The sequence below is a fragment of the Rattus rattus genome, chromosome 5 (assembly GCF_011064425.1).
Source record: "Rattus rattus isolate New Zealand chromosome 5, Rrattus_CSIRO_v1, whole genome shotgun sequence".
NCBI classification, from domain to species: domain Eukaryota; kingdom Metazoa; phylum Chordata; class Mammalia; order Rodentia; family Muridae; genus Rattus; species Rattus rattus.
Genome location: NC_046158.1, coordinates 91,452,118 through 91,477,401, shown reverse-complemented (window position 1 = coordinate 91,477,401; position 25,284 = coordinate 91,452,118). Strand labels below are relative to the sequence as shown.

Here is a 25,284-nt window from a genome sequence, read left to right as displayed (position 1 = left end):
GATAGGATTCACATATACGATGGTATATTTTAAAATGATGGTGCTAGCCGAGCCAGCTTCCTCAACTCACTCTGTAGTTCTTAAAGTTACTGTCTTTATCGTTTCCCTAAGTGGAGCCTGACTCAGTACAGATCAAAGCATAAGTGTAATTAGCTTAAGAAATGCATTTCAGCAAATGGATGTCTAGAGTTAGGGGGTGTTCTAGTGTGGTTTGAAAGGATTTACTTTAGCTTGTGGGTCAGTCTATGATTGAGGGGAGCCAACTGTGTTGGCTGGTTCTACGTCAACTTGACAGGAGCTAGAGTCATTGGAGAGGAGGCAGCCTCAGTTGAGAGAAAGCTTCCATTCGGTCAGGCTGCAGGCAAGCCTGTAGGGCATTCTTTAAATTAGTCATTGGTAGGGAAGGGCACAGCCTATTGTGAGTGTGGCCACTGCTGGTCTGGTGGTCCTGGATTCTGCAAGACAGCAGGCTGAGCAAGCCAGGGGCTTGAGTATGCAGCACTCTTCATGGCCTCCACGTCAGCTCTTGCTGACAGGATCCTATCCTGCTTGAGTTCCTGTGATGATTTCTTTCAACAATGAAAAGTGATGTGGAAACTTAAGCCAAATAAATTCTTCCTTCACCAACTTGGTTTTGGTTATGGTGTTTTATCAGTCGTAACCCTAACTAGACACTAACGTAGGAACTTGAAGTAGAACCCGAGAGAAATGGTGCTTACTGAACCTCCTCAACTAGCTTTCTAAACTAGGTCTTTCCAAAACGGTGTCCTCAAAGGTGACATATCCCCCAGTGGGCAGGACCCTTCTCCATTAATTAGCAATCAAGAAAATATCCCCATAGACTTGGCCATGGGTGAATCTGATGGATGTAATTCCTCAGCTGAGACTCCCTCTTCCCAGGTGTGCCAACCAAGATGAGCTATCACAGGAGGTGTGCTGAAAGGGCCTTGAAGTTAATTTCAGTGATATATATTCAGTTTTATCAATATATATATATATTGCTATAGGTTTACCTAGGCAGAGGGTATTTAAATCAAATGTGGTCTCTTAGTTTCTATGTCCCCATGAATAGTTTTGTTTCTATATTCAATACTTTCCTCCCTTTAGTAAAATGAACAAAGATTTATGAGGTTTTGGGTCAAATTTAAGGGGCTAGGTCCTTAAATCTCAAATTGATTGAAACTCACCAGCCTTTCTGGAATTGAATACCCAACCCTGGCCCCATTAACACCATCTGAGTAATTGGTGACCATGAACAGTAATGCATAGCGAATGAGATGCTTATTTGTACGACGGTGGCCATTTTCACTAGTATTCTAAAGCTTGGCTACTCTCATTGGTAAAACACACCCAAAAGGCTCTGATGTGGGACAAGCAAGCAATATCTATTAAATATAACCCTATTTTATTTCATTAGTCGGGTTTGAGATGTCAGCACTTCACAATGCTGTATGTAAAAGGAATAAAATGCCAAACAGTCTAAAATGAAAGCTTTTCTCTGGCCCCATAGGCTCTGTCAGCTGCCACATCGGTCATGCAGTCCCCCTCTATTCAAATGCTCTTGACTTCCTTGAAGACTTCCAATGGTTCAAGCACCCTGAGAGTATTTCATTGTTCCCGGGAGTTCTGCTGAAGTTGTGATCCTCAGGGATTTAGAAATCCAAAAGGCTTTCACTCTTTTGCCAGTATTGGAGACAGGAATCTTTATCCAAAGATAGGACATAGAGGCAAGCATGGCCAGGTGGCTCCGGAAATGTAAAGTGCCACAATGTATAGGTGGCGTGCTTTGTTGCAGGCAGCCTTTACAGGAGCTGGGAGCTTCAAACCCAGAGCGTCTACTCGCCTGCATCTTGAGGCACTTTCTTTTAAACATTTTTGTTTTGCTCAGAGACTCCTTGACCAGCATACAGAAGGGACACCAAGCACTCTGAGCTCTCAGAGGACCAACCTCACTGCTCCCAAATCCTAAAAAATCCACCCAAGGCCAGGTAAGGATTAGTAGCCCCCTAGGACCTGTTGTATATGCTCACTTTCCCCTGCTCTCCTGAGTTCAGGGGGCTGGCTCTAAGGTGCAGAGCAAGGGTAAACATGGGCACAAAGAAACAATTCTGATGCCATCTGACTTGAGGACAGCATCTTGAAGCTTCCAGGGATTACTGAAGCTTTATTTATCGGGGGTGTAGTGTTCTTACCAAATTAAAAGAAATGTTTATTGAGTTTGTTCTTTGACAATCTCACACACATGTAATGTGCATTCTGATCATTGTACCCTCTCCCTTATCAAATTTTAAAGAGCGAATGGTCTCTCTAAAGAAGAGCTACCCACGGGGTTCCAAACTTTGTTATGGATGAGCAGTCACCCTCATAGCGCCCTTCTCTCTTTGCTGCCTGAAAAAGGAAGGAACACTCATCACGGGTGGTGAGGGGTGTCAGAGGGTGGTGAGGGGTGTCAGCGCCATGCTCCGAATGGGCACTCCCACACAAATATGAAACCAATCATCTCTCTCTCTCTCTCTCTCTCTCTCTCTCTCTCTCTCTCTCACACACACACACACACACACACACACACACACACACACACACACACACACACACACACACACCGTGTAAAGTGGACAAATCTATAGGTCTGGTGCCCAATTTGGGGGCACTGAATCAAAGCAACTGGCCTTTGTGTAAGAGCCATCTTCCCGTCGCCGCGGGGCGCGCGTCTCCACCGAATGTGCGAATGTGCGGTGCCGAGCGGTGCGGGGGAGGTTCCACGGCTCCGGCCCGGGTCCCTCGCTCTGCCCCACACCCGCCCGGCGCGCGCCGCGTTGCGCTGTCCGCGGAGTCCGTGGCTGCCGCGCACTTGGCTGGGGCGAGAGGAGAGAGGGGTGGGCGGGCTGCTCGCCTGGCATTGGCGCTCTGCAGTGCAGTCAAGTGTTAGCCCAGCTCCCTATATGGTCGGGGATTAGCTCGGCGCTGCTGAGGCTGAGCGAGGAGCGGGAGGAGGAGGACAAGGAGGAGGAGGAGAAAGAGCAGCGGCAAAGCGGCAGTCAGCGCACGCCGCTGCCTAGGGGAAACAGAAGCGCCCGAGGCTGGGGCGCCGCGCACGCTCCGGGAGCCATGGCTGAAGCGGGAGAAGGAGGCGAGGATGAGATCCAGTTCCTGCGGACTGTGAGTCTCGGCGGCCGGGCGAGGCGGCGGGCAGGTGGGGAGGAGCGCGGCGCGGCGAGGAGGGGCTGCGCTGCGCCGCGGTGCGGGGCGCGTTCTCCGCACTCGCAGGCTGCAGAGGCGAACCAGCCACCTCTCCGCGGAGCGGTGAGGGGCTGAGTGGGAAGCGGCCCCTTCTCCAGTCCTTTCCCCCTTCATTCCGTGCTGCCATCTCACACTCTCAGGTCTGCCACCCGGGACGGCTCGCTCTCCGGGCAACTCGCTACTTGGTCTGAAACCTTTGATGCCCAAACTTCAAGCTGAGCTTGGCTCGTGATTCCTCAGACCCAGAAGATTAGAGGTGTTCCACGACCGGCCTCTTGTCACCTCCACACCTTGCCGGGTCCCTTTCCTCATTCAAGCTGCCTTCGGGCTTCAGGGGACAGCCAAGAAAGGAGCCAATTGGGCAGGGGCGAGAGTGGGGAGTCCGGTCTGGAAATCGGGCACCTGCTTTTGGTGGCAATACAGGGACCGATCAGAAGGGAATTCACCCAGTGCGGTCCGTCTTTCTTCTCTTTAAATCTCTATTCAGCAACTGCTGCTAAGCCTTACTTGACTCACCCGCGGGTGTGTGAGAGCTACTGTTTGTGCTCCAGGCTCCCAAGAACCCTGCAGAATGGGGAAATCCCGGTCTGTGGCTCCGCGTCATCAGGTCCCCTTCTTGGCACTGGATGGAGGGCAATGCTCCATCCCAGATTTTGGGAGCGGGGCAAAGTCCAGTGCGGCTTTGCCTGTCTTTTCCTTGGGGAGTTAACAATTCAAGGTGGACGACCACCTTGAAGGACAGGGGCAGCGGGTTGCTTCCTAGGGCTGAGTTCAGCCACCTGACCTTGAACAATTCCTATAATCCTTTCTACGTAGCCTCAGTTTCCTCTTGTGTAAAATGGAGGTTAATGTAACTAGCATTTCTTGGAAGATATGAGTGACATGAAATAGTGAATTCCATAGTATTTTTAAACTGCCAAAGGCTTTGTAAGTGCTAGGTGTCTGACGTATATAGGTCTGGAGAATTAGAATGAAATTCTTACCTTGCACTGTCCTCTTTAAGAGCACCCTGCTTCTTTCCGTCCCGGTCACAGAGGACGACAACTTCACTACGTCCATCTTTAGAACGTTCCCTCCTGCTTTGCAGAGTTTCCTTAATTCTTTTCAGACCCACCCCTACTTCTGTTGTCTCTTCTTCAAACACGGTTCCTTGATCAAGGCTCAGTCTTGGGTCTTGTTTGAGGAACTGAGAAGACTAATCACTCTCCTAAAACGTCTGAGAGGCCAGAAGCTCTTCTGCTTTCTCCTGGTTCGTCTTTACATTGTACACACCCCACTCCTGGTCTTAGGACCCTGCGAGCTACCTGTTCTTCCCAGAGCCCTGTGGGGACCCTTCTGCTTTTCCTCCAACAGGTGTCCTCAGCATTGAATGGCTGGGAGCTTCTGGTTTTATGCCCTCTTCAGCCATGTTTGTTTGTTTGTTTATTATTATTAAAAATCTAGTTACAGGTAATTGAGGAAATTTTATTTGGACAGATTGAGGCAGCTCGAAGATGAGACTCAGAGAGTTAAGGTCAGGAATTCAGAGCCTGACTTCAAGTCTTCATCTAAGCTGCTTGTCTTGGCTTCGGTAGCCATCTTCCCAGCCTTCTCCGTGCTGGGCCGTGTTGTTGGATTTGAGAACACCTGTAGCCAAGGTTTAACATGGCAGTGGTTCTTTAAGTTTGTCTCACCAGCTTTCTGGAGGTCAGAGTAAATGGACCTCCTTTTAAGGCCAACTAGAGCCGCTGTGAGGTTAGAGCACCCTGATAAATAGTCCCGTTGCAGAGGACTGAGTATCTGCACAGCTCAGATGGAGAGCCGAGGTCACCAGGGGGTGATTCCCAGGAATGACAAAATCAACTCTTTCTTCACCATAATTACCTCGAATATTTTTTTAAGGACCGTGAGACAGCTTACAGAGGGTAAGCTTGAGTACCATCTCCATCTTCTTCTTGCTCGGAACGGACAAAGGTACAGGAAATCAAATGACTTGGCTGCGGCTGCCCAGCAAGTTGCTGGTAATTGTCATTATGTAATGTTAAGTTTAACTCCCAGTGGAGCTGTGAGGTCTGCTCCAGAGGTTAGAATATTAGGAGTCCATGCAGACGAATTTGACTCTGTTCCTCATTAGCCATGAATTAGATGAAACACTTTATTGGAACTCTGGAAATGTAAACTTGATCTCTGCACAAAAAAAATTGACATTAACTTTGGAATTTTTTTTTGAAAGAATCACCGTGCTCTAGTGGCAGGGTAAGGTTTCACCTGTGAATATACCTGCATTGTACACGGTGTTTCACCTTGAACTCACTCTCTTCTACCTTAGCATGCCCGCCTTCCCTACAAACAGAATCTGCTAAAGTATATTGGCCAAGTGTCATTCACCTTAACATTGCTCTGGACCAGAGGTGACTATTTCTCAATGGAACAGAATCGTCCTCTTGCAGCTGTGAACTTTAAAGAATCGCTGTCTTAGAGAGCAGAGGCTCTTAAATCTACCTGAAAAAAAAATAAACTACAGAGTAGCATCTTTCGGTGGATGCTAGTCAAATTGAGGGTGATTGTGATGTCTTGTGAATCTCGCAAGTGACAGCGGTGAAAGCAGCCAGAGTTATCGATGGCATGGGATGAGCTAGACGGCAGCCGGCCGAGGTGTGTTTGGTGTAGCTTTAGACATGTATGAATTGATGTTCTGTACTCTGGCACGTTTGAAACCCACTGCTTCATAAATAAGAGTGGGGTTGAGAGGAAAGGCTTTGGAGAAGAAACTCGATACTCTTACACTCCAAACCTCACGAAGGTGCTGAAACGTCATAGGTTTTGAAGTCACTGGAAGCCCTCTCTGTTATGCAGAGAGACAGACAGAAGAATCACCTGATCCATATGGCTAGAATTTTCTCTCCCACTGCTGTTGGCAGTAGCATCTTCCTCCTTTCCAGTTGCTTCAGCTGACGTAGCCAGTGCCACTGACGTGGCTCTGAGGCTGCTCAGAAGCAGATAAAACTGCCAGCCACTGATCCAAAAACAAGAAGTTATGGCGAGAAGAGTGACAATTACCCTGTCTTCAGACAGTTGGCAGGATGGCTGGCATCAGGAGTGCCAGCAAGATACAGTTTTCCCAAAGACTACAGTAGCCATTTAAAATTACGACAAAGCTCTGAGCCTTCACTTGCTGTTTTCATGATACCGCAGACCTTGTTAACTTCATTCTATCATACGTGGACTTAAAACAGAACTTGGGATGAGGTAGCCGTCCGTTTCTCTTAAAGATAGGTCGGAGGCTGCCTAACTGAGCCCTCTCTATAGAAAGTTGTTCTCCTGTGCCCCTGAGCTGCTCTTGACCAAGGAAAGGTATTTGGATTGAACGTCAAGGGCTGCTCCCGTCCTTCCACAGTGGTTCAGACAGATCCTTGTATTAGAATTCTACCACTGTTGTGAGCTCTGCCCTTCCGGAACTCGAGCTCCTGGCTAGAGTGCTGGTGCCTTGTGGATGCTAGCTTGCTCGTCTTGTAGGCAGTATTGACTTACTTCCCAGCTCTTGAAGTAAGATGCTTTTTTTGCTCAGGATGCCAAGTAGGAAAGATGTGAAAAACATCCTCCTGGAGCTAGAGAGCAGAATGGGGGTAGAGCTAGAAGGCAGATCGCACATACCCAGGTGTGGACCGCTGCAGGACCGACCAGGGGCTCTACTGCTGAATGAGTGTGACTGTTAAAATCAGCCTCCCAAGGTCTCTACAGGGCTCCTCAGCTACACGGTCTCTTCCTCAACAATCTCTCAGAGTTGGTCTGATTCTGCAACAGTGGAGCCGTGTGCAGAAATATTCTCTTCTTCCCAGTGAAATGCCCCTGGTGGGTGTGAACAGGAAGCAAGGCCCTTTCTTCCTAGCAATCGAGTTGTGTTGGGAAAACTGCTTTCGCACTAGGGTGTCGTGGCTTTTATCTGCTGTGGGTCGGGGTTGACCAGAGGTTTTAGCTGATGTTTGGCTGCAAGCTTGGAGATGTCGGTCATGAGATGTGGCCCACAATGAAGAGTGAGACCAAGAAACCAGCGTGCAGTTGGTGGGTGCACGACTAATGCTTTCTTTTATTCGTTTTTATGCAATTATTAAGGAAGGACGAGGGCACTTAAGGGAAATGGGATTTTTCTAACAGGATTTTATTTTCTAACATTCATATAATGTATAGTAAATATATTTCTTCAGTTCTTTTGGGCTGACCTGAAAGGGGAAAATGTTGAAACAGAAATGAGTGGGAGAAATTTGTCTGGAGAGCAAAATACTTTAGTGCTCATTTTTGAGAAGTTTGTGTTTGAATAGGTTTATATCCAAACTTGTCTCTGATTATTTTTTTTTTCAATTTTTTTTTGGTTCTTTTTTTTTTTTTTTTTTCTGGAGCTGGGGACCGAACCCAGGGCCTTGCGCTTCCTAGGCAAGGGCTCTACCACTGAGCTAAATCCCCGACCCCGTCTCTGATTATTTTATAATCATTTATTCTACTTTATCCCCTGGCTTTCCCTTTGTATCATTGTTTCCTAAAGAATGTTCCAGTTAAAGCCACTGACCATGTGATTTTTACTGACCTGGCATCCTTTCCAGTGACTTTCCTCTCTCCATGTAGGGCTAAGAGGACTCTACCTCTAGAATGCACACAGCAGCTCCTTCTCCTCTACTTCATACCAGAACAAACCCTTATAAATTAGCTATTTTCATAGGATACCCTCAATATAAGACTTCTCCAGTAGGAATAGAAGGCTATAATAAAAGTTGAACTTACAGGAATCCTTGTTTCTTATTTAGTTCATTCGTGACCTTAATAAAGAAAACTGAATTTTTGTTTGTTTCATTTCATCCTCTGTAGCTTTCATATCTATCTTACATACGGAGGTATCTTACACACACAGAGAGAGATCTTACACACAGAGAGATCTTACATACAGAGGTATCTTACACACAGAGAGATCTTACATACAGAGGTGTCTTACATAGAGAAATATTATCTGTATCGCTGGAGCTGCCTTACTACTAGGAGAGTCACGAAAAGCAATTCCAAAAATACTCCCAATGACAAAGGCAGGTGCCTTTCATAGGGCACTGTCATTGTGTGCGTCCTACAACAGGTAATCAATCCTGCTTGTGATTGGCTCTCGATGGAAAAGTACCGGAGTGATTCCCATCTCTTTACCATGCCCTGTGCCTTCAACCCACCCAGGGAGGATGCCATCATGTGACTAGAATGAGCCCCAACTTCTCTCAAGCGATCTCTTTAGAGGACACAAAGGCAAGTTGTAGCACATATAGCTATGCAGGCTTCTGGAAGTCCAGCTGTGTAACAGGACACTCAGATGCTTATTATCATCCCAGAACATCACCGAAGCTGCTGGTGTCACAAAGGTACTTCCTGCTACTTAATCCCACAGCTCTTATTTGTGAAGCTTCCCTTCCCTGTCCCCTCCATTCCCCTTTAAAGTTCAATACTCCTTTCTCTCAGGGACTTGTGTGCTTTTAAAGCCAATGTAGCTTCCCCACCCCAGGATTTCACAGTTTCTTTTATCTGTTATCTGCGTGGGGAGAAGAGGGTCTTTCGAAAAACATTTTGGGGTAGCTGGACACAGATGCCATGGTGGTGGCCTTAGCCAAGGCTAAGACTATAGGGCAACCATGCTCCCCAGGGCCCCAAGTTTATCTTGCTGGTCTTAGGTTGATGTCCTCACAGATATTCCCTTGTTTGGGGTATTTTAGGGACACACTTCCAGCCACCGCAGTTTACCTTGGTTCAGTGAGTTTTGCCCTCACAGCACCTCTTCAGTTCAGAGAGACAGAAGAAAAAGTGCTGGCACCTTATCCCAGATCCTGCCACAGGGACGAGCCTGCCCAGGTGCCAAGTTCTTTTTGTTTTGTTTTGTTTTTCCTTCCTTATGTCATCCCTGATTCCCGGTTGTTCGAAAACAAGTTCAGATTGGCCTGAGGGGGATGACACAGTACTGCAGCGCAGAAGAACTATACACCCGCCCCCAACTCCTTCCTTTTTGTAGCTCAGAGCACGTTGTGACTCTATCGTCCAAACTGTGCTATTGTCCTCTGAGACTGACACAGCATTACCACTAGGCACTGACTCACCTGCCCCTCCCGCTCTCTCTTCTCCATATCCCTAGACAGTCCACCCTCCACTAACTTAGGGGGATCTTTGTATTGGCACGTTTCCCTGGGGGTAGCAATTATCTCATTCAATGCTTAAGAAAAATAAGACATTTCATCCTAAAAGTCAGATTACAATGATATTCATAAACTACACTTTCCTCTGGAGTGATAGCAGCTTGCTTTAAAGTATGGAGGAAGCGAGGAGTAACTCTGGAGGCAGAGTTACAGCTGGCTGTGCAGGACCTCACTATCCATCAGCATTTTCTGCCGAGGTCACTTGATGGGTGGTTGATGCTACAGGAAGTAGCCAGTGTGGCATGCAAGGCAGAGCAGCTGTAATGAAAACGGAGGAACCAACGTGTAGGCTGATCTCAGTGTCAACATGACCTGTGTACACGATATCTCTCTTCTTTGTCTGCCTTTGGGGTAAGGCATTGTCTCAGGATGTTTCCTCTATCAAGAAAACTGAACTGTGAAATTATGAGTTCAGCAGGTACCACTACTGATTAGAATCATTAACAGCCGAACAAAGCAAGTTCCCGAAGGAGTAGGAGTTGCACTGGAGAAAGAGAGCACGTGGGAACAGAGCTTAGAGTGGGACGTGTGTGGGAACAGCACTGGGTCATGGGGAACCCTGAGTAGGATCAGAAGAATCAACGTACAGGAATCCAGGCTGCATGTGGTGGATGAGTGGGGAGTAGCGGGAGCAGAGGAAAGGAAGCTGCAACGGACAGGGTCAGAGCTGTCCAGCCTAACTCAAGCATTAGGAAGAGCAGCCTGCAGAGTCAGGATTGAAGCTAGGCTATGTATTATCTAAAATGACTCTTGATTAAAGACAACATTGAGGAAGGAAGCCCCAGCTTTTCCTAAGATCATGCGGCTCTACATCAAAGTGAGAACCATGCATGCACCTTCCCTGAGGTAGAGGAGCAGCCGAGGGAAAAATTCCATTTTCAGTCATCATAATCATTCTCATTGATGTCTAACTCATTGTAATCCTAAGCAAATGATCTGGACTCCCCCAAAACCAGCCCAGAACAGTATTATAGAAAACAAGGAGAGTATTGAGGGGAGACAAGGGGAAAAAAACCAAACTTCCTGGAAGTTGGGGCAATGTTACCCCACCAGTGACGAGGCCTGGCAATGCTTCTCTTAAACAATTTCACACAGAGCTCTCTAATGAGCTCTGTAGGAGAGCTCATCAGAGGGACCACAGGAAGCAATGGGAATTCTCAATGCCACATATATGTCCATATCGTAAGGTGTATTGATTTGAACTCCCACACTGTGGTATAGACCAGATCCCGGCTGAACGTAACAGTAGGACAGTAAGAGGGATCTGGCTGGCATATTATCACATTGACCCAGAAGCAGACTCTAAGAGGTCAGAAGGAAAGAAAGAACAGCTGGCCTAGACAAGTTTGCGTCTCTCATGGCAGTCACTCAGCACATGTTACTGTAGTTCTCCTCCAGACTATCCTCTTCTGTCTAGGTTGGGGAAGACAGTAAGAATAAACACCGTTAATACTTTGAAGAAACCATTTTCTTTCTTTCTTTCTTTCTTTTTTTTTCTTTTGCAAGAGATGAAGGATGAAAAACACAAGAGAGAACACATGGGTCAAGTGAGTAAGTCAGAGCCATAGAGCCGTAGGGATATTCTACAGTGGTGGTTCTCAACCTGTGGGCCGTGACCCTTTTGTCAAACATCTATCTCTAAAAATATTTACAGCATGATCCGTAATCGTAGCAGAATTACAGGTATAAAGTAGCAATGAAAATAATTTTATGGCTGGGTGTCACTACAACATGAGGAGCTGTGGTAAAGGGTTGCAGCATTAGGAAGGGCCAGAACAATTCTTCTAAAGTGTTTCTTTTGCTGTATACCTGAAGGGTATCCTTGGCTTCCCTTTCTGAGGATTTTAGTTCACCCACGGTAAAGGCATGCTAGTGATTATTACATTTCTGAGACACTTTGGAGCATCTGTCTTCTCCAGAGTGCCCCCCCATGCTGCCCCATCAACCAGCAACACAGACACACACACAGAGATAGATAGATAGATAGATAGATAGATAGATAGATAGATAGATAGATAGACAGACAGACGGATAGATAGAGACTTAGAATAACTTATTTTTTGTTGCCTGGAAGACATTTACCTTTGTAAAGCATTAACTACATTCATTGTGAAATCCAGACACACAGGGATTTTAATTCAGTTTAATCTATTCCTTTACACCTATAGACTAAAGGAACCAAAAGTTTAAACATTTTGGGGGAATCAAATACCTAAATGTATAGATCAGCTTTATTTGCAAAGAAGGCTGGCCTGCCGCACACATTCCAATAAACAAACAAAATTCTTAACACTACCAGTCAAGCAAAACACATCTGCAGCAGGGTTCAGAGCTGCCTGCCAGTTTGCAGCTGTGGATGAAACCTCAGAGCCTGTTGGAATGAACGCATTTTCCAGAACGCATGAATATTTTTATATGAATAGGATTGGGCTTAACACATATCAAGGTCCTTGGATAAAATGTTAACATAAAAGACGATGTATCATTTATCACAGTATAAGAGAGAGAGTTGGCAGGCAGACAGATTAATGGGTTTAAGGAGTGATAGATGTTATCATCAAAATGAAGGCAGAGTTTCCCAGCCTTTGAAAACCCCTTAAAATTGTTCTAGATATAGATGTAATAAAATTTTAAGCAAGCAAGCTATCTGGTCAACGTTTATTGAGCAACTACTCCCTCCCCCGTCATTCTGAACAAGTCCTTGGAGCGTGCATAGATGAGGAAGACCTTGTAATGGTGAATGATCGAGAGCATCATGTCAGGAGGGTTCTCAGCTGTGTTTCGAATTAGCAAGGACATCGGTTATTTGGGGTGCAACTTTTTGCATGTTTATATGGTAAATTCTGGTTAATGTGTATGACCTTGGGGCATTTAATTTTATACCTGTCTCCTCTTGCGTTAAATAAGGGTGCTAACAGTGCCTGTCCCAAAGAGTTGTTGTGAGGATTAAAGGAGCTAATCCATGTAAGGTGCTTAGAGCATCACCCAACAGATAGTAAGTCCTCTGTAAATATTAGCTATTAATATTGTCTCGACAAACAGTGCAAACATTGGCATTAGTCACATTAGCTATTCAAATGTCACTACATATTCATTTTATGGCTGGGAAGTACAAAGAGACAATCCCCTATGGCTATTTCATGGTCTTGATTCCCAACCTTCTTTTAACTATAAATATAAGCAAGCCTGGAAAATGGAAATGAACTGCAGGAGTTGGCCCTCAGGAGTATAGCTTGTCTGGTTAGCACCTGAGGGTCTATGTTGCAAAGCTTCTTGATGCAAAAGCCAGTGATTCCTCCCACTGGCAGTTCTACTCATGTCAAAGGATAGGCAACATATTTTGGAGAATTCTCAACCATGAAAATCTCATTGTCTTGATGGAGGAGATCTTTTGTTCAGCCCATGCTTTAATACATAATATTGTCTCTCTGGGAATCGTTTTGTTACCTGTGGGAAGGAAAACTATCCTAGGAAGTTTGGTAAGGTAGGGCAGGTGGTGACCTGGAGACTAAGTGGGCAAACACCTGAGGCTTAGATGATTCCCAGCTCCCTGCCAGACTCCTGACTTGGAACACATGCCATGCTTCTCACATAAAAGAGATGATGTTACTATGCAGGGTTGTTGAGTTTTCAGACTCTTCGACATCCAGGTGCCACTAGTCCCAGTGGGGATAGTCCTTCGATTGACAGTGGCAGCTTGGTGTTCATTGTGGCTGGGAGTGCAGAGGGGCCTTCTGGTAGATTAGGCGGTGGCTCTGTAGGCAAAGGTTTTCTTCATGACTTCCCACGGTGGATCATGATGAAAAGAGGCAGACCATGGTTCTAAACTGTTTACTGTCATGGTGGAAAATGGATGCATGAACCTTACTCCCTTTTTTAGAGTGGGCCTGAGATTAAATACCGTTTGCAGGGAGCTTATTGGCTAAGCCCTCCATGTCTCTAGGTACCTCATTAGCATGGGGAACTCTGTCTTGAGCCTACATGACCACAGGTCATGTCTCTTTTATGTGAGAAGCATGGTACATGTTCCAAGTCAGGAATTTGAGGAAGCTGGGAGTCAACTAAGCCTCAGGTGTGTGTCCACCGAGTATCCAGGTCTCCACCTGCTCTAACTTACCAAACTTCCTGGCATGGTTTTACGTCCCACTGTTACCAACAACACGTAGTCATTGCAAAGACTTGGCTACTCATTATTTCACTTACGATCCCCTCTTATTTAACAACCCAATAGTGAATCTAAAGCCAAACTTCACTCTTCTTCTATGCTGAAATGATATCTTTCCTACAGGCTTATGCTGAGGGTAGTGGTTCAAACCTCTGATTTATTATTCTCCTTTCTATCTTATTTGAAGAAAATTTTCTTAACCCCCTCTGCTTTCCATGTAACTAAATTGGATAACATTGGCTACTGAAATGTGTGGGTATTTACCTTGTTAAAATACTCCAATGTATAGGGAATGACAAGTGTGTAGGAAGGCCTAGGCGAGGACTAGGACGAGCATATGCTTTTTTTTTTTTATTGGTCTCACACTTCATTCATAATTCTGTTTCCATTAACTGTAAACTGAATTAGACAAGTATATGGAAAATGTAATTTTAAAAAGTCAAATATAATAGATTGGCTTTTGATTTCCTTAATGAAAGGAGGAGTCTTTTGGGGGGGTTACTGAATCTAAGTATTTTACTAAGTACCAATACCTTTCATTTCTTACACTGTGAGTGGAAAAGGTGTAAGGTGAACACGATCACCACCATGTCAGAAACAGGTTGAAAAGAAAACTTATATGGATGAGCTATTTTATCTATTCCAACTTCAACCCCAGGCTCCTAATCCATGGAGTTTTGAAAATGTTGACAGTCTACCTATTAGTTACTTTCGCTGTTTCTATGATAAAACCTCTGGACAAAAGTAACTCCAGGGAGAAAGGTTCTGTTTGGATTCACAGTTCAAGGTTGCAGTCTATCATGGCGGGACAGTCATAGTAGCAGGAACTTGAGGGAGCTCGTTGTGTTGTAGCCAGAGCCAAGAAGCAGAAAACAATGAATGTTTATGTGCAGCTCACTCTTCTTTTCTATACAGCCCAGAATCCCAGCCTAGAGAATGGTGCCATCCACAGTGGGCACATCTTCTTACTTCATTAATCTAATCAAGATTATCCTCCGTAGGCTTACACAGCAGCCCGTCTCCCTGATAATTCTAGATCCCATCACATTGACCATTGAGATTAAGCATTACACCTACAGAGAGGGGTCAAAACAAAATGAAGACATTCCAAGGTTCTCTTGAGCAAGGCCCTATTTTGTTAGTCTCCCTTCTTCTCAACATTCTAAGTTAACATTTGAAGATCTTTTCAGGCACATGCTTTATAAAGTACTAACTGCTCCAAAGATAGCAAGCATACAAGCATTGCTACGTGTTGTGTGCCTTGCCAAAAGTTCATGTATTGACACCTTAATCCAGAATTTATGTGTTGATGATAGCTGAAGACCCTTGGGCAGTACTTGGGATTAAATGATGTCGTGAGAGTTGAGCCCCTAGGATGGGATTAGTAGCTTTAGGTAACAAGGAACAGAGATCTGAACTCACCTGTTCCCTACACTGTTTGTGCTAATTTTCCCTATTCAAAAATATAAGGAACTACGAAGAGCTGATGCTAACACCGGTGCTCTTGCACTTTCAGCCTCCAGACTGTCAGCCAAAATCCTCTATTGTTCATAGTTTAGGAAGATCGTGACAGTAGAGGAGGCAGATTATAGCATCATAAAACAGGCTAGGACATGCTCATTAGAGGCAATAATGAGATCTGATCATATATGTATTGAGCTTAGTGGCCTAAATAAATACATATTCAGTCAAATGTATTATGTATATAATTCATACGTACTATGTATCTGCTAATACAAAATAAATGATTTTGTGTTTTGTAGACATGTATTTTTGTCTGTAAGTATTATCATATTGATTCATCATTAGACATGATGGCACACACTTCCTATAAATGCTGTAACTAGTAGGTGTTGCTTAGTCAGGACATTGGTTTCTTTCTCAGAACATCTTAGTTCTCTACTGTTATCAGTCACTATAGTTGATAGTTCTCCAATGGCCTTGCAATCTATGCATCTGCTATATGTGGTCTCTAAAAATATTATTGAAGTGTTTAAGGTGGTTGAGACCTTTGTGTGCATTCTGGTTCTGTCAGTTGCTAATTATGACATTTTGACAGTTTCTTCATCTTCTGGAAAAAAGGATACTAAGAAGTTCTCATGCTTAGAGAACCGCGATGAGCACAGCACATGTGTCAATTTATGAATATATTTTTCCCATGTTATTGATTTATGACTTCCTGGGGAAACATGAACAAATATCTATTCACCCCAGATAGGTCATCAACAAAAGGTCGAAGTAACAATTCACACAAATCAAGCTTGAAAAAACAGCAAATTTGTTGGGCTTAACTATGGAGCATAGGTGAGGAATTACTTGCTGGCACATGATTGGCTCAAGGGCTGCTCCTTCATCAAGAAGCCCACTCCAGCATTGGTGAGGACTCCCATCAGTTGCATGCCAGGAACACCCTACACAACTTGTAAGCAACTTAACTGGTGAGAAAATCTCTTTTTCCCAGGAGTCATTACTGCTCCTAGTAGGAGGCAGTAGGGTGAGTTTGGGAGGGTCTTGTGAATCTTGTGAGTTTCAGGACTTTTTAGAGACTTCCAAGTTGTTTGTACCCCAAGCCTTCAAAGTTTTGTTTACTTTCTGAGTCTTAGCAATCCTCGCTCTAGGATGGAGTGTTTCAATTAAGAGTAAACAGCTACAAACAGTTGCTGTGTATTGAGATGTAATATACATTTCTGTGGTATGCCCTACCTACGTTTTGGTGGCTAGAAACTCCCTTGCCAAGTCCCAGTATGCATGTTCAGCCCATTCTTCTGTGAGGCCATCTGTGATCCAGAAGCAGCTGCTTTTCAGTGATATGAGAATGGTTTGCAGGGTACAAAAATACTTAAACTGTTTATTTACTACAATTTCTAGCTTAATTAATTGAGAGAATCTAAATAGCTCTCCCACCTGTACCCTGGAAGCCACAGCCATGGGAAACCTGTGGATACGTGTGTGTTTGGGTTTGATTTTCTGATCTACGAGTGTTACAGCCCCAGCGCATGCTTTAAAGATTGGCATTAGCCTGTGCCTGACTCTCAGCTCTCTGGTATGTGATATTTCAGTTGATCCCTAGGCTACGCCAAGAGAATGTCACTCATGTTCCTGTCTCTGCGAAGCCTCTAGATACATGTAAGATGACAAATAATTCACAGAACTGAAGAGGCTCCTGGATCTGGTGCCAACTATGGTAAATGGAAATTAAAGACAGATTTGTTGGGGTTTTAGTGTAACAGAGGGTTTAGTGATAATCCCTTTCTAACCCAGAGGTTAGGTATAGTATACCCCTGAGGATGTTGACGTGGTTTTGTTTTCTTTTTTTTTCCAGTGCCTACTGAGGTAGATCAGAGCTAATAGTTTTCTTTTGAAAAAAATTACATTTATTTATTTATTGTGAGAGAAGTGAGAGCACAAGTTGCCAGAGTGAGGTCTTTTCTTCCACCGTATGGGTTCACTCAAGAGCAAAGGAAGGTTGTCAGGCTTGGCGAGCGACATTTACCTCATGTGCCATGCACGGAGGCATTTAAAGCTCAATAAAATCCCAGACATTATCAGAAGCTACTGATATTTCCAATTGGTAGTTTCTAAGTACTTGAATAAAAGGCAAATCCTACAGACTAGAGAAATCGAAAGTGAACAAGGTATATAACTTCATTTTCAAAGACTTTAAAGTAGTAAGAGAGGTAAGTGGCTGAACAATTAACCATGAAGCAGGCCAAAATGTATTAAATAAACTTGTTATGTTTCCTAAAAGGAACAGGTAATTTTGATGACTGAGTCAGGAAAGCTTTGAAATGCCTAGGAATGGGAGAACTTCATGGATTCTGTAAGATCTTGGTAGATAGTAAATGGGGCGAAAAGGACATTTAATACAGGAGGATCACTGTCAAACAAGCCTTACACAACAGGAAGTACGTGGTTAGGAACTATGAAGACAAGAGTGGAGGGGACACATGGAGACTATAGTGAGAGAAAAGATGGGCTGGAAAACTGTTTTGGAAACAGATCGAGATCACCTGATCTCATTTCTTTCAACAATGAAGAACCAGCCAACATAAAGCCAGTTCTGTCCAGAAACTCTAAACAAGCATATGCTAATTTATGTTGCATAGTTTTAATAAAGTAAATTGTATAGATGTAGATTATATAAGATTGCTTTTTGTATTGATTCTACCAATTCATAATCACATATCTGATACTTTACGAATCTAGATGGTCCTTTAAGGCAAAATTATATGAACAACTCAAATTGACTCTTTTTTTTTATCTTTATTAACTTGAGTATTTCTTACATTTCTTACATTACATTTTGATTGTTATTCCCTTTCCCGGTTTCTGGGCCAACATCCCCCTAACCCCTCCCCGTCCCCTTCTATATTGGTGTTCCCTCCCCATCCTCCTCCCATTACCGCCCTCCCCACCAACAATCACGTTCACTGGGGGTTCAGTCTTGGCAGGACAAAGGGCTTCCCCTTCCACTGGTGCTCTTACTAGGCTATTCATTGCTACCTATGAGGTCAGAGTCCAGGGTCAGTCCATGTACAGTCTTTGGGTAGTGGCTTAGTCCCTGAAAGCTCTGGTTGCTTGGCATTGTTGTACATATGGGGTCTCGAGTCCCTTCAAGCTCTTCTCCAGTCCTTTCTCTGATTCCTTCAACGGGGGTCCCTTTCTCAGTTCAGTGGTTTGCTGCTGGCATTCGCCTATGTATTTGTGGTATTCTGGCTGTGTCTCTCAGGAGAGATCTACATCCAGTTCCTGTCAGCCTGCACTTCTTTGCTTCATCCATCTTATCTAATTGGGTGGCTGTATAATTATGGGCCACATGTGGGGCAGGCTCTGAATGGGTGTTCCTTCTGCCTCTGTTTTAATCTTTGCCTCTCTCTTCCCTGCCAAGGTTATTCTTGTTCCCCTTTTAAAGAAGGAGTGAAGCATTCGCATTTTGGTCATCCCTCTTGAGTTTCATGTGTTTTGTGCATCTAGGGCAATTCAAGCATTTGGGCTAATAGACACTTATCAATGAGTGCATACCATGTGTGTTTTTCTGTGATTTGGTTACCTCACTCAGGATGATATTTTCCAGTTCCATCCATTTGCCTATGAATTTCATAAAGTCATTGTCTCTGATAGCTGAGTAATATTCCATTGTGTAGATGTACCACATTTTCTGTATCCATTCCTCTGTTGAAGGGCATCTGGGTTCTTTCCAGCTTCTGGCTATTATAAATAAGGCTGCTATGAACATAGTGGAGCATGTGTTTTTGTTATATGTTGGGGCATCTTTTGGGTATATGCCCAAGAGAGGTATAGCTGGGTCCTCAGGTAGTTCAATGTCCAATTTTCTGAGGAACCTCCAGACTGATTTCCAGAATGGTTGTACCAGTCTGAAATCCCACCAACAATGGAGGAGTGTTCCTCTTTCTCCACATCCTCACCAGCATTTGCTGTCACCTGAGGTTTTGATCGTGCCTAGCTTTGTAGATGGAAACAAAAGAAATGTCAGTTGTATCTAACATTTTCTTCATGGCATGGAGTTTGCTTAAACTAGGTGTTGATTGTCCCAGTGTTTTAGCTCCTTTTTTCCTTGCTGTGATAAAATCCCTGAACAAAAGCAACTTAAGGAACTTGATTCACAGTTCAAGGATATGATCCACAATGGTGGGGAAACCATGGTGGCAAGAGCTTGAAGCAACAGCTATACATTGCAGTCACAGTCAGGGAGCAGCGTGGAATGCATGCTGGTTTTCTCCCTTCTTTCTGCAATCTGGGATTCAGGCCTATGGAAATTTAGTAGGAGTCCTTCCACACCAGATATCTAGTAACTAGCAACAGATAACTAGATCACCCAACACAGATATTTTCCTTCAAGGTGATTCTAAGGTCTGTCAAATTGACAACATTAACCAAGATCACACCAAAAGGTTCAAGGTGACAGGAAATAAGTTTGTACTTAGAACACATGTAAAAATAGAAACCCCTTAGCACTGAAGAGCTGTATACCTACTAAGTGCTGAAGACTCTGGCTGTGAGAGCTGAGTATCAGCTACCTGTCTTAAGCTTGTATGTTAACCATGTGTTCCTGCTACATGGACAGTCAGTGGGCCACGTTGACTCTTCAGGCATGGTATGGTACAACCTCTTTCCCTGCTTTCCTAAGTGCTGCAGCCAGTGAGATGAAGGGTAGCGCTGGCTCTCCTGACTAGCTCTACCCTGTGGGTGGCTTTCCTGACTGCCAGAGATAACTGGGGGTGGAGAAATACAATACCTCTACTCCTGCTACCCTACAGCAAACGAGCGGTGGGGCCAGCTCTCCCACACTCACACCCTTGGGACCGGCTCTTCTATGTTCCTGCCACCAGGGCCCGCTCCACTGTGCTGCCTGGGCAAGGTACAGGACCCCCCACTCCCTCCTGAGTGTTGCCATCAGTGAGAGATGGGGCCAGGTCTCTAGAGCGCCCCATCCAGTGAGGGATAGGGCCAGTTATAGACAGTCCCTGGTCATCCACCATGGTTCCCAGCAGCTGCCTTGACCAGGTACATCCCCATGTTCTCTAGGAGGATTATGAGCCATAGACATCAATACCAACCCCCTACTGCTGGACTCAGACATGACCCTCAGAGTTAGCTCGGACTGGGACCTCACTGTAGACCCAGGTGGCAGGGCTGGGCACTCACGGCAGGCTCCCCTCCTCCATCACGGAGTCTCAGGCTCCATCTCTCTTCAAAATGTTCAAACCGTGCCACTTCTCTTTCTCTCTCCTCTGACTCACACTTCATACTTGCACATTGTGGTGGCTCCCACTGCAGGCTGACCATATGGCTGGCGGGCTCCTGGGTGACAACTTCCATCCATGCTGCATCGCATGGTGCCAAGCAGGTGTTGACAGCTGTCTGTGCAGTGTGCTGGAGGGGAGGTCTTTGGGTGTCATGGCAGTCTGTAGGTCTCTGTCTTCCTCCTCCTGTACTATGCTGCTTGGATTTGATTTGGTTAGATTTTTATGAGTCCTATGCCTAAGACAGCTTGGGTCACCATGTCAGGCAAGCTGGGATAAACTGAGGACTGCTATCTGCCCCTGACTAATATAAAAACACCACCACCAACAAGGTGTCTCTGCCTAATGCCAGGGAGTGTGCTTTTTAAAGATTTATTTATGTTTATTTTATACGTATGAGTGTTTTGCCTGCATGTATTTCTGTGCACTATATCTGTACAATGCCCACGAAGGCCAAAAGAGGGCATTAGATCCATAGATGCACTGGAAATGGTGAACTGCCTAGGGGTGCTGGGAAACAAACCTGGGTCCCCTATAAAAGCAACGGTTACCTTAACCACTGAGTCATCTTTCTAACCTCACTTAAATTACTTTTTTTATTCATCCCTTTTGTTAGATTCTCCTGTTTGTGCAAGGCACTCAACAAATATCACTTCAGAGTGCCTCCTGCAATGGCACATTCCTGCCTAGTTACTTGTTAAAAAAAAAAAAAAAGGAACTCATTTCAGAAATTACAGGTTTCACTCTGAACGAGACAACACGCCTTGTAATTTCATCTAAAAAATTGTAAATGTGTGTGTTCACATTTGTAGGCACACACACAGATATGGGTCTAGAGTTAAAGTTTATTGTTAACTTCTTTATGATTCACCCCTAACACGCTCCATCTAACTTTTTTTTTGACAACCTAATAAAAAATAAGTAAAGAAGATGAGAGGAATGGAAATTTATTTGGATTCTGATTTTGTTCATGGAGTCCCGTGTGCAAGCAGATGCTGCAGCCTTGCCCAAGGCATTCTTGTCCTCAGGGAGTGACTGCTTACTCTTTTTCAAGCTTGCTACTGTGGCCTTACAGAAGTGCTTAACTGAAAGGACCACCCATCCTGGCTTCTTGCTGCCATGTAAATTCCAGTTGTTTCTCCCCAGTTTTAAGGTACCATATTGCTTTTCTAGTTGAAGCCCTTCTGAGGTTTATTCATTCTCTCCCCCTTTATTCCTTGTCCACCCCCTTCTCCTGCCTTGTTTCTATCTCCTTCCTCCCTTTAAAACCTTACTTTCAGCTTTTCTTCCTCTACTTATTACTTATTTCTCTTTCCAGTTTTCTTCTGGAAATCCCAGCATGTTTAACTGCAGGGTATGAGCATACGCCAGAAGGGCTCCAACTACAGGAAATGGGAGGTCTAAGAAGAAGTAGTTGCTGCTACTCATGGACCATCTATAGCTGTGAGTCAAGGCTGGCCTTCAATGCTTGAGCCCATTTGTGCCTCTCCTTCCTTCTCTCTTCAAGGTCCTGGTTAAGAGCAGACTTTCCCAGGAAGCTCAGGCACATGATCTGTCACACTTCTATCTATCTATCTATCTATCTATCTATCTATCTATCTATCTATCTATCTATCTATCTAGAATTAGCATGTAATTATAAGCTGAGTTTCAATAAATCAGTTGGTATCACATATTCATGTTTTGCTCCTAAAAACCGAAACATCTTATGTCCCCCGAGAACTTGTGTGTTACCAAAAGCATTTATGAAAGATTTATCTAAAGACCAGAAAGCTAGGCTACAAATTACTGGGTGACTACCCTTGTCTTAACTTATAACTTAGGTTTTTAAAGTTCACTATGCTTTTCAGTAGGTGAATAAAAGGGGAGAAAAGGAAATTAGTGCTTCTTTAAGGATATTCATGCCATGTTCACTAATTTTGGTGTGTGAGAGGCTTCACTTTGATGCATATTCATGAGAAGTACAAGCATATAATACGCACTAGCGTTTTGAGCTACACAAGTAATTTCTTCTCTCCAATTCTCAAAATTCTCCAATTTCTAAAATTATTATCTTTTTATGCATTGCACCCCAACCACAATTTTCCCTCCTTCCACTCTTCCCAGTCTCCTTAACTTCCCCCTCCCCAAGATTCACCCCTCTTTTGTTTCCCTTCAGAAAAGAGCAGGCCTCCCAGGGCTATCCCCTGAACATGGCATAGCAACGTACAATAAGACCAGGCACAGACCCTCATATCAAGGCTGAGGGGCAACCCAGTAGGCGGAAAAGAGTCCCAAGAGCAGGCAAGAGTCAGAGACTCTGTAAGGAGTTCTCCGAGAAAACCAAGCTACACAACAATGACATATATGCAGAGGTCCCCGTGTTGACCCATGCAGGCTTCTTGATGGTCTCTTCAGTCTCTGTGATTTCCGATGAGCCCTGCTTAGTTCATTCTGTGGGTTGTATTCGTGGGGTGTTCTTGGCCCCGCTGGCTCCTACCATTCTTCTTCCCCCTCTTCTGTGGGGCTCCGTGACCTCTGCCTAGTGTTTGGTTCTGGGCCTCTGCATCTGTCCCCATTGGTTGCTCTTGAAGCCTCTCTGCTGATGGTGGGGCTAGGTCTCAATCTATGAGTGCTAATCTACACAATTAGGAATTGTTTCATTGACTTTTACTTTTTGCCAGTTGTGTTTGGTTCTATTCTAGGTCTCTGGTCTATTTATTAATTTCAAAATAAAAAAACGTTAAAAAGATTTATTCCTTTTTAAATAAATGGGTGTTTTAAATATTTGGGTGTTTCGTCTGCCTGTATGCCTGTGTACTGTGTGTGTGCACTACCTGTGTCGGCCAGAAGAGGGCAATGGATCCTCTGGAATTAGAGGTATAGATGATTATGAGTTGTCTTGCACGTGCTGAGAACTAAACCCAGGTCCTCTGCAGGAACATTCAGTGCTCTTATCCACTGAGCCTTCTTCTCAGCCCCTTAACATGAAAGTCTTTCGCTATGACATTGCCTCTTCTGACAGTGTGACAAGTGATTCTGTAAAACATTTCATGATGACATCACAGGACAGGCTTGTGATAGACATAAACAGCCCATAATAGAGTGCCAGTTTGCTTAGCCCAGGAAGGGATTCATTTGGCTTCAGTCTCAGGGGACATTTTCTTTTCTCTTAAAGATGATAATTTCCTGGAGCTGGAGAGATAGCTCAGTGGTTAAGAATGCTTGTTGCCCCTTCAGAGGACTAGAATTCAGTTCTCTACTCTAATGCCAAGTGGCTAACGATCACCAGTAACTCTAGCTTCAGGGTATTTGATGCCTGCTGTGGGCCTCTTTGGTATACATGCAAGTCTGAAGGCATGTAGCTATATATGAAATAGGAATTAAGTAAGGTTTAAAATTACCTATCATAATGAGTAGCCCTACCATGCTTGTCAGGGTACCTTTCCTTTGACCTGTAATAGTTAGAGCACACCATTTATAGTTTCGTTGTCTTCCATTCATCAACCAAACCTCTCCTGTCTTTCCTTAAAGACGCCTGTTCATTCCCAGAACGAAACAAGACGACTACAGAAGATCTTGTTTCTGGTTTTGCTTTCCTGTGTCCCCTTTTCTGAAGAAGTCTCCTCACGGTAGTCACTACAATGCCCATTTTTACACCCCACTTTTCCTCTTGCCATCTGGACCTTCTTAAGTGTACACACTGCCATGCAGACCATGGGCTCCATCAGCAGAACACTCTCTGTTCAGGGCTCTTTCTCTCCTGTAAAGGTTACCCGTGCAGTGTGCCTTCATAGTGATCCCGATCGGGTTTCAGAGGTATTTTTAAGACTGAATTTGAACAGGACAATGGAATCTAGCAGATACTATGTTCTAAGAGGGCTCTGTCTTAAAAATCAGTATCCAGTGCTTCTACTCACGTGACCACATTTTAACTAGGCGTAGAGGCAGAGCAGAGCACTCCACAAACAATAGATTATGGCAGCAGTAAGATTAACTACTCGGGACCACCCCAGTCCTAATGTTCTCAGACTTTCTCATGAGTGTGGCGGGTATAGTTGTACAGAATTACATTTCAAACTTAAAGACATTGAGGTATTGTTTTTCACAGGATATTCTATTTAGAAACACTGGCCTTGCTTGTGGCTTTGCTGTAGTCTTGCTCTGTCATTAGTCCTGCAAATTTGGCCAATGGTTAATTTCAATGCATAGCAAATGCCCTTCTATTGCAGCGACGACGTGGGCTTTGTTTCCAGGGAGCGTAGTCCTCAAGTGACTGTCCCGTTTTCTCATGTGATTTTCATGAGTGTATCTGTTGAGAGAATCTATTCAAAGGCTAGCTTTCAGATGAAGCTTCTCTGTCCTCTTGTGTATTTTTTCAATAGAGTTAATTAGTCTTTCTAGACTAATGTGCTCTGGATCTTTTGGGAGAGAAGTCTTTTAAACTCTTTCATATACCAACTTAAAAATATTCTTGATGCCTCAGCACTTTAGAATGTACTCACAGTCAAGAAGGCAAAATAGCTTGTGCTTCCACCTATTATCTCATAGCTGCTTAATTTGCTGATGCTCCTACAAGGTGGATCACTAGGTAATTCTGCTTTTTAGAGAGACGTGCTGAAGCGTAGTTTCCTTTAATTAAGTAATTTTGGGCAGCAAATTAGTTGTTTAACTAGATATAGATTCTTAGCTTCTGTGTTTCATTTGGTAATGACAAAGCCTAGTGTCATTTGCTGTGGACATGTATGTATGTTTGTACATGTATATACACATACATGGAAAGAAAAAGAAAGAACACAAAATGCACGTGAGAAAATTGTGAGACATTTTCGAGTGTGAAGCCTGCACAAGGATATTTTCAGATAAAAAGAAGGAAAAAAAAAAAGAAAGAAAACCAAAAACAAAAAAACACCAAGAAAGTTGCAGGCAATAGTTGTCAACT

General features: G+C 44.2%; 1 protein-coding gene and 1 pseudogene across 4 annotated transcripts in view; one reads left to right on the top strand and one right to left on the bottom strand.

Moving 5' to 3' along the window:
* The first annotated feature begins 2,630 nt into the window (after positions 1-2,630).
* Ryr3 (ryanodine receptor 3) overlaps positions 2,631-25,284 on the top strand; it is a 528,612-nt gene continuing 505,958 nt past the window's right edge. For 2 of the 4 annotated variants that reach the window (XR_004388016.1, XM_032903885.1), the window contains exon 1: positions 2,633-3,159. Coding sequence is in view for 3 of the 4 variants with exons in the window: in XM_032903885.1 (XP_032759776.1) it covers positions 3,109-3,159 (51 nt within the window). In the remaining variant the exon portion in view is untranslated. Of the gene's footprint in view, positions 3,160-25,284 lie in introns of all 4 variants that reach the window. The other 2 variants (XM_032903886.1, XM_032903887.1) reach the window with 2 other exon arrangements.
* On the bottom strand, positions 20,587-20,720 carry LOC116902560 (annotated as a pseudogene).